The sequence below is a fragment of the Salmo trutta genome, chromosome 18 (assembly GCF_901001165.1).
Source record: "Salmo trutta chromosome 18, fSalTru1.1, whole genome shotgun sequence".
In the NCBI taxonomy this organism is placed as follows: domain Eukaryota; kingdom Metazoa; phylum Chordata; class Actinopteri; order Salmoniformes; family Salmonidae; genus Salmo; species Salmo trutta.
Genome location: NC_042974.1, coordinates 57,315,287 through 57,325,327, shown reverse-complemented (window position 1 = coordinate 57,325,327; position 10,041 = coordinate 57,315,287). Strand labels below are relative to the sequence as shown.

General features: G+C 40.5%; 1 protein-coding gene across 4 annotated transcripts in view; it reads left to right on the top strand.

The window, feature by feature from the left end:
* The first annotated feature begins 1,243 nt into the window (after positions 1–1,243).
* LOC115153569 (putative zinc finger protein 286B) overlaps positions 1,244–10,041 on the top strand; it is a 31,097-nt gene continuing 22,299 nt past the window's right edge. Inside the window, exons 1-4 of one of the 4 annotated variants that reach the window (XM_029699160.1) lie at positions 1,244–1,325; positions 6,112–6,215; positions 6,777–6,879; positions 7,243–7,346. Coding sequence is in view for 3 of the 4 variants with exons in the window: in XM_029699157.1 (XP_029555017.1) it covers positions 1,462–1,747; positions 6,112–6,215; positions 6,777–6,879; positions 7,243–8,171 (1,422 nt within the window). In the remaining variant the exon portion in view is untranslated. Of the gene's footprint in view, positions 1,748–6,111; positions 6,216–6,776; positions 6,880–7,242; positions 8,924–10,041 lie in introns of those variants that run through there. The other 3 variants (XM_029699156.1, XM_029699161.1, XM_029699157.1) reach the window with 3 other exon arrangements.

Genomic DNA, 10,041 nt, shown 5'->3' with positions numbered 1-10,041 from the left:
CATTTATTGAAATGGGTGATTGAAACAAACAAATGCATCAAAGTGTGTTAGATCATTAATTTTTTGCCAAAACATTTTATGAAATGGGGGACTGTAATGAATGAATGTATCCTAGAGGTAGTTTTACCATTCATTTGAACTGACACATTTTATAAAATTGGTGACTAGTGATGGTGTACCTATAGCCTGCTTGATATTTAATGCGAATGAATTGTAAATAAACAAGATTTAAATTTTGACTAAAAAGTTTGCTTATGTGTTGACGTCAGGACCATGGACAGCACTCGGTCATTTGAAGGTGATTTCTACTGACTGCACTGAGTACTCCCGACCACACTTTTACCTCTGCACATAAAATCATTCTTTCCCTCTATAAGCCACTAAGTAATTTATCGGTCTACAGTGTATTGCATTGGGACCAATGGAGATGGTGGAGTAGAAAGTGTTGCTCGGCATATAAACCTCAACTGCTATGAAAGAACACCATATATAGATTTTACAGACCATAATGAGTAATACCAACCCCACTTTTACTTCAGCAGAATAGTTTGGGTTTAAAAATATTTTCCAAGGTCAAATTCTGGGGAATTTGACCTTGGAAAATATTTTTAAACCCAAATGTGTTGCAAATATCACTTAAATATGAACAAATATGTATCATTGTTAATGTATAGACACGTTTTAATTTCATGAATAAATACAGGTTAATTATAATGTTATACTATTACGTGGAGGACGTTTATTTTGAAAATGTCCTAAATTCCGGAAGTAACGTTACATTTATAATGTTGCTAACGACACCGTCGAGATTGACCAACTAACCCAAGAAAGACCAGAGCCTGTCGTTTCCAATAGGGAAAAATGAATCATCGTAAGAACAAACAAGGAGGTGGGCAGAGCCAAGCACGAGCTAGTGAGATTTTATTGGCGCGTTCTAGCATGTATTTGCACTTTGCGTTAGGGAACGCCTACTCTGAAGTGGCGTGTGCAATATGTCAATTCTCCCTTGCACACAAAACAACGCAAAGGGTCATGCATACAAATCGCAGAGCTCTCTGTTACACGTTTTAGAAACTGAATACTGTATAGAGATGAAATGTTTAATCGATGAGAAAATTTGCAGAACGTTGGCCAAAATCCATCTCGCGCCATTATCTCACACTGTGCTTCTTCTGGTAGTGAGTGGAAACGCGAACCGGATGCTTCACATTTATACATCCGGTGAAATACCTGGCTCATTGTTGTATCTATGGTCAAAGTGGACGAGACGCTGAATCGCTTCCCGTCTGTATTAGTGACGGCCAGATGCTGAAGAAACACTGCCGGTACTCTTTTGACATTTTAGTCTTGCTGCACTAAATTTGACTTCGAGGCGTCGGCATCTATACTTTTCAACAGCCTATTTCTTCTACACTTCACCCAATAACAATTACTTATTCTGAGGGCATTTTCGATCAAATAATGGCAAATTCCGTTGCCTTTCACACTCAGCTAGCCTCCATCATGGAGGTTTTGGCTAACGCGGCCGTGGCTGAAATCTGCGAGCTTGTTGACAATGGCTATGCGGTCCTGCATTTGGAGATATCTCAAGGGCAGAAGGAGAATGAAGCGTTGAGGAGAAAACTACGGATGATGGAGCTGAAAGTGTCTCGTGCGAGTGTCATGAGAGCGGGAATGGGAAGCTCAATCCTCGCGCACAGTCGCTTTCGAACTCACTTTGGCATGGAATCGAAAAGGACATCAAGCAGTAAGATTAGCGTTCCAATAGAGAGCAATAGTAATGGCGTCTTTTTGTAGGCACTAACTCCGCCTATGGGAAATTAATAGCGTTTTTGTAGAGTTTTTGGATAAACGCCGAAAATGTCTACAAGCGTACATTTTATACGTTTTGTTCTGAGATAATCTTCATCAGCTAGTCACTTTTTAAAACATTTAAGCATTTGTAATATAAAAAAGCACAAAGGCTTCATAATTCATAAAGGTAAGGTAAACTGACTGATATTTTCTTATAGAACAAAACGTTTAATATCTCCTAAACCTGTGTTAAACTCAGACCTTATTTTCAACGTTTATCCCAAAACCCAATAATTTCCCCCATCGGAATAGTGCCCCACAGTGGACACGTCATAAAACCCATACTATCTAGTGGTCAACACGGAAATAGTTCCAGTCTGTTTGTTCACTATTAATTCCCATAGGGAATTTTAGATCCACTTCAAACAAGGTTTGTTTCATGTAGGCTTTCCCGGGCGAGACGTTTTGAAAACTGTAAATCTCTCGGACAAGGTGACTTTTATAAATATGTTCTGCTTTATTTACTCTCAGATTCGAAAATGCTAATTAGCAAATAGTGAACCATGCATACATATGTCTTTCATATGTAACATATAAACATCTAACTTGAAGTAAAGATACAATTATTTATTCGTCAATACCACAAACCCGGGACATCGAAGAGCACCATATTAACTATTATTACTATCCGAGCGCGCACAGATTCTTCTGCTTGTCCATTTTGGGAATTGGACCATCACAAATAACACAATGTAAAACAGCATATTGCGATTTATGGTGGGTGAGTTAAAAATGGAGAAAAAAATGGCTAAGGTAGGTTAAATATAAAATACTGTGTCAACTCAAGTAGAATGAGAAACGCACTCAAGACTAAAAACAAGGTAGCCATGCCAAAACGCAGCTTTTTCAACATCCTTCTTGTCAATTTAACAGGTCCATTTTGCTGCTGTCAATTGTGAGCAGCACATTTGACACTGCATTGTCAAAACCCCAGAATACGCAGCAGGACAGCATTACACAGGTGAAAAAAAGTAGCAAAAACAGTAGTACACAGCAACACTTTTAAACGTGTTAATGAGTCTAGATGTTATCAAATCAGGAGAACAACAAGTGAAAGAAGCAGCATAGGGAAAATGGGTGCAGGTAGGGTGGACCATGGGGCATAAAAGGCCATGTGGAATATGGGGTAGCTAGAGGGATTGTTGGCCATGGAATAAATATAAAATGGTTTGCTTCTGCACCCCTTTTAGGTCGTTGTCACATATCCGGCCCATGTCCAGTTATACTCGGGGTCTCAGCGCGTGTCCCTCGACATCATTCCGTCTCTGTTGCAGCCTCGTGGTCATTGTGTGTCTGTGAATCACATTAAAGATGTTGACTGATCACAGCATTTCCACAAAAAGAGCCATACCCAATACAACTTAAGCATTGAGGACAGAATTTTGTTGACAACATGGTGGTTCACACTGTCTACTGTGTGAATAATGGAAGAATCTTACCCCAGCTGTAGGTCCATTTGAGTGTGTGGTCACTTAGGCCTGCACATCAACCAGTACTGGGACCATTGGAGACTTGGGATGCTTGCTCTCAAAGTTCTGCTTGAATGTCTTCGGGTCTGTGTCTAGAAAGGTCAAGTACAACATGGAGGAAGTTAATCTGTGGCTTCGATTGACTTGACATTTTACACAAATGATAAACTAAGCAATATGATTCAACAAACTACACATATAACAGACTGTGCCACACAGTACAGTCCAATAGCCTACACATGGAGAGGAACCTAAAAGCACATACAGTACCAACCAACACTACTCACCCAACAGACAGGGCAGGTGTGGATCAGTGCTGCCTTGGCTGCAGTCTTCTGGTTTGCAACTGCATCCTTAGCAGCCTCTGCCTTGGCATCAGTCAACAAGGTCAACTTGAGAGTGGAGCATGCGTTATATTAGTTGAGTGGCGACTGGTGTGAGGGGACTGGAGCTCCGTTAATTGCGGGTGGGCTATTCTTTGGATGCTGAAATCAGTCGTTTTTCATATGTGACGTCGGAGCTCCAGTCCGCCCACACTAGTTGCTGCTCAACTCCATCGTTAATTGTGGAATTGAGTCGGAAAGGCCCGACTAACTTTTTTCATCACTGTCCCAGAATCATCTGGAAGTGCAATTTAAACTGTCCCAAACTGAAGATGAACCTTCCCATAATAAAATACTTATTAAAAAAAGTAAACATTGATATGCCAACATGGGCCTACTCTAGGACCTAGGTCATTCACAGTGATTTAAAAGGCTAATAAATGGATCAATGGGGCTGTCAACTGAGCCAGAAATTCACATAACAAAAATTGCCTCTAAAAGGGCCATTGGAATAGTATTTCCATATATTTTACATAAATGTAGATACATAATTAGCCTACATGTAAAAATGTCACCTAGGTTATATGCATATTGGCTACAGCCTCTCATGTCCACGCTGACATGAGGGACACTAGAAAATGTAGGCAAACTTTAATGAGACTTAAATATAGGCTGACCGCCAGTCATGTTTGACAATTATCAAGTAGGATAATTAACACATTAGCGTCTAAAGGTTTGATTCTGTTGACATAGCTTTCTCGAGGCACAGTTAGTTTAGATCAAATGGTCACGAGCGTAGAGTGAAGGGCAGTGCCTGTTGCGCACTGCACACATCACACACCTTGAAATCCGAACGGAGGCAGTCAGCATTTTGAAACTATTTAACCATAAAGGTGATTGTTTAAAACCTGGAAGTTGTCCTTTTTTAGGCATATCTTAGCTTGTTTCAAAGTACCCTATAGCCAAAATCAGATCATAGAAATGTTGAGGGAATTGTTTATAAAAATGTCCTTATGCCATAGAAACCAGCATTTCTATGTTCTATTGGTTTTCAAACCAACTTTCTCTATTTTCCAGAAGGCAAAGACAACATCCTAGTCATATTAGTAACCCAAGCTAGTTGTTGCATCTTTAGATCGCTCCTCTTTCTAAATTTCTAACTGATATTTTCATCTTTGTCACATCAAACCTGCTCACATTTGTAGTGCATTTATTTTTTATATCTTTATTTTTGTAGAACTGTGTTCCTGCTAATTGTATTTTGGAACATTTACGCTAGGCTACTGCTGTGTGTGCATTTCTGTGCTTATAATGTGAACAAAATAATAGTTTATCAACATTTTAAGCTAAACCTTCTGATCTATTGCGCATTTGCCTCATTGCTTTTAAAATTGTACAGTAGTTGTATGCATTTTGGATCTATTGTCTCAGAACTACATATTTTTTTATCGTCGACGGGACAACCTCAATTTCGAGACCTGGCTACATACCCAGAGAGAAAGTACATCGTTCGATCCTCTCTTCCTTTCTCTGAAACTGTTGGATGATTGTTTCTCAGTTTCTCACCTTTCCTGTGTTGGCTCTAGTAATGATTGGTAGGTCTAGGGGCGGTCAGGATACAACAAACGAGGCAAACAAGAATTATGAGGGAGAAGTATGTAGCTAGCGAGTTAATTAGTTAGTTTTTCTCACATCACTTGTCATGACTACCTGCTGCAGCACTCTCTCAACTCTGGCCCACCCCTCCCTCCCCACCACTCAATTACTCACGCACTCATCAACAGCCTGCCTCACTGCCTGACTGTCAGCAGTAGCAGGTAACAGTGAAATTAAAAAAATAATAATTAAAGAGAAATGCAATTTAGAAGTAGCCAAAAAACCTGCAAACCACGACCAATACATTTTCACCCACAACATCGTTTTCAAAGTAGCCCAATTTTGCAAGAAAACCGCGGACATGGCAACCCTGCTCATTGGCCAAACCCTATGGAGAAATTAATTTGATTTCTTTTGTTGCAATTAGTGTATATGTATTTTGGGGATAAACACAGAAAATTAGGTATGTGGGAAACACAGGCTTAGGAGATCTGATACGTTTTGTTCTGAGAATCTTCATCAGCTAACGTCACTTTTGTAATCAAAACCAACACATAACGGCTTCATAATTCCGAAAGTTCATTTCTATTATCCCATAGAACAAAATGTATAAGATCTCCTAAGCCTGTGTTAACCGCAGACCTTTATTTTTGTTGTTTATCCCAAAATCCCATTCTCCAATGGGAATGGCTGAAGAACCAGAGGTAACTAATTTCAGTTTTTTTAGGACTACAAGCTGGCGAGCGCTATAGAACATATAGTAGCTACATTTATTGGTTACATCATTTTAGAAATGAACTTATCAAGACACCATTGATAAAGTGTGTTGTGTGTGAATGTAAACAATTTCTCTTGTCTGCTAATTTTAGGCGAGGTACATTGTCGGAGAGAAGTTGATTCCCAGTTGGTCACCAGCCTGTTTAGGGACGGAAAGTCCTCAGGTGATACTGGACAGACTACCACACAGAGAAAGGTAAGCATTTGTCCACACTTGTTTCAGAAAGGGCAGCCTAATATTTCAGTGGTTATCAACACAACCTAGGTCTGAATGTAAATATGACATATAGCTTACCCATGCAAGTGGTAGTCTTGCGATCCTGTGTTATCTGTTTACTGTTCTGTTAGTGTTCTTGTGTTACATATTTTTTTTCAGCTGTCTTTGACTGTGACTGTACAGAGTACATTTTCTCACAGTTAGTGGATTATTCCCAGTTATAAACTGTGTGGTTCCAGCCCTGAATGCTGATTGGCAGACAGCCACGGTATATCAGACTGTATACCATGGGTATGACAAAACATTTATTTTTGTTTTACGTTGGTAACCAGTTCATAATAGAAATAAGGCACCTCAGGGGTTTGTGGTATATGGCCAATATACCACGGCTAAGGGTTGTGTCCAGGCACTCTGCGATGCGTTGTGCATAAGAACAGCACTTAGCCGTGGTATATTGGTCATATACCACACCCCCTCGTGCCTTATTGCTTAATTATATCTTGCGTCCCAATTGATTTTACCCAACCTTGTGTCCAACAGCCTGCTGCGTTGGATGAGATAAAGCCCAAATCACTTACCATCAAAGAGGAGAGGCGGGAAGAAGCCTGGGACAATCATGACCAACGAGAGAGACTGAGTACCGGTAATTAAATGGGAAACGGGCTTAATCAAGTGTTTTCATTATGCCTTTTGGAAAGAAGTGTTGTATTACACACATCTCACTCCACTTAGGTTCTGGGCTGTACCATTTATCCTTTTCCCATAAATATGTTATACTGGTAAAAAAACATGATCAATTAATACTGTCATGTAAAATGATTGCAATAATGTTAGACGGCATACAATTCATAAATTGATTTAATAATAAGTACAACTGATTTCATGCCAATATTTTTGGCGTTCATATAGACTATAAATGGCTCATCCTTTGACTGATTTGTGATATTTGATAACCTTCATGAGCATCCAGTTCATAGTGATTCACATACTGTTGTTGATTTTGTAGGAGCTTTAAATCACAGTATTGATGGGGGAGAAAGGCATTCCAACATCGTCACAGAGGCTACTCAACCAATCAGCAAACAGGAGAATGCCAGCTCTTGTAAATGGGTGAGTGGCGAAACCGACAACAATGAAAACCTGAGTGTGAACAAAAGATCTCAAACCCCAGCATTGGAAGATGGTGATGGAATACTTGACCATGTGGGCTTTGATTGTATGATGTTTGAGCCCCCCAGACAACTTGGGGCCCTTAGCACCCAGGGTCCTGGGGCTGATCTTCCCGAGTGCTCTTACTCTCATGTGGATGTTGTACATATTAATTCTGATTCAGAGAATAGTTTTCCCTTTTCGATGAACAAGGTGAGTCACTCCATAACTGAGCACAAACAACCTGTAGCTTACAGAGACAATAGACAGAGGGTGCCGTTGCCCTCAGATGAGCCTCACATGACTGTGCGAAAAGGCATGGAGACTGGATCCAATGCCTTGGTAATGACGGATGGTTGGGTCTCCCGTGACAGTCATAATAACGACGCTGTGAATTACAACCAAGACGGCACAGCAGGTAACCGGTTCATTTGTAGTTTCTGTGGTAAGACTTTGGCTTGTCTAAAGAACCTCAAGACACACCTTAGGGTTCACACCGGGGAGAAGCCGTTCAGCTGCATGCAGTGCGGGAAGCGCTTCTCTGACTCCAGCAACCTCAAGCGACACCAGAGCGTTCACACAGGGGAGAGACGCTATGGCTGCAGCCACTGTGGCAAGCGCTTCGCCCAGTCGGGGCACCTTAAAGTGCACCTTAGCGTACACACAGGATGCAAGCAGTTCAGATGCCCACAGTGTGGAAAGACTTTCATATCGGCCAATCATCTCAAGAGACACATCAGTGTCCACGATGGAGAAGAAAGTATTTTACCAACCACTTTTCAGTGAGTGAAAGCATACTCAAACGTGCTCCAACCCAGCTTGAACGAAAAAAAGGAATCGGGGGCTCGACTGAAGGAGATGATCATCCAAAAAGTATTCCCATACACTTTTGAATGAGTGTTTTTGTAACTTATATCATTGAAGTTGTTTATCACTCATCCTCAGCCCACTGTGTAAAAATCAGTTTGCGGACTCAAGGTGTCTCGTCAGACACAACTGTTCACACAGGAGAAAGACCCTCCATCTGCATACAGTCTGGGTGAGGAGCTTACTGCGAAACACAACCTTACACTTCACCTATAGAGAAGCCATTCTGGTTGCTCAAGTGCTGGAGATGTATTGTCACTGACTATACCAGGAACACGATCATGAATAATTCTACTTTTTAACATTTTGACTGAACACATTTTTGTCTGTAGGCTATTTGTCATTTACAGTTTAGGAGTAGTCTTATAACGAAACAAAAACAATGGAATCAACAAATAATTTGTGTGCGTCCATTAATATTAATATTTCAAGTGCTGCAAGCAATATATGAAAGGTGCAGTACAAACAGTTACAACTATTGTTAATGTAAAAAATGCTACCTCTCTTTAGGAAAAACACTCCTCCAAGCCAATCACTAGTCAAATGCTATCTCGCAAAGGCTCACATATGACATTTTTGTAATAAGTATTCTGTTGCACACATTATTTTTTTCAGAATTGCCCCTGAAAATTGATGTTTTTGTGAAATAAACAATTTTAAGAAAAAGGCCACCACATTCCTGACTTTCTTGACTCTCATCCAGTAGGATGCAGAACCAGCTTCTCGTCAGCAACGCAAAAGAAGCACTTCCGGGTCATGTAATTTCTGAAATCTTCAAAAGTCTCCCACGTAATAGTAGAAGTGTCAATAACCTGTATTTATTCATGATATATGAAAATTGTCTAAACATTAACAATGAATCATATTTAAGTGAAATTTGCATTAAAGTTTGGTTTTTAAAACTTGTTCCAGGGTCAAATAAAGAATAACGCATATCGAAATACAGCACATACAAATATTGCACTGTACAGGAGAACATATTGATTGTATGTCATAAAACTACTATAGACCCTAGAATACAAAACAGATGACTTTGAACAAAAAGCTAGATCATAGGAAGTGTTGCTGGCTTTTCACTCTGCCCCTTCCATAGCCCACAATGCAACACACTATATGGCCAGCCAGCAGCATACCACCCTGCATCCAACTGCTGGCATGCTACAGAAGCTAAGCAGGGTTGGTCCCTGGATGGGTGACCAGATGCTGCTGGAGGTGGTGTTGGAGGGCCAGTAGGAGGCATTCTTTCCTCCGGTCAAAAAATAAATAAAGATCCCAATGCCTCAGGGCAGTGATTCGGGACATTGCTCTGCATGGTGCCGTCTTTCAGATGTGACGTTAAACGGGTGTCCTACCTCTCTGGACACTAAAGATCCCATGGCACTTAACATACCATCATGGCCACCTAATGATCCTCAGCTTCCAATTGGCTTATTCATCTCCTCTCCTGAGTCACTATTTCCCAGGTCGTGGCTTTAAATAAGAATGTGTTCTCAGTCAACTTACCTGGTAAAATAAGGGTTATACTATTTTATATATATATACATATTTTACTGTAGAGAATAATTTTACTGCTTGTCTCAGAGAAACTGGGGTGGAAAATACTCAGTAGGGTCTCTACTAACCAAACATAATTAGTTTAGGAGGGGGACTTTGTCATACAGATTGTTGCTGGCTTTCACTCCACCACCTCCATTGCCGCCAGTGGATAGATGCAGCTACATGTAGCTGATATAATGGAAGTCCTGTGGGCAAAGAGTTGAACAACTTTTGCAGGGATGGGGAGCATTCA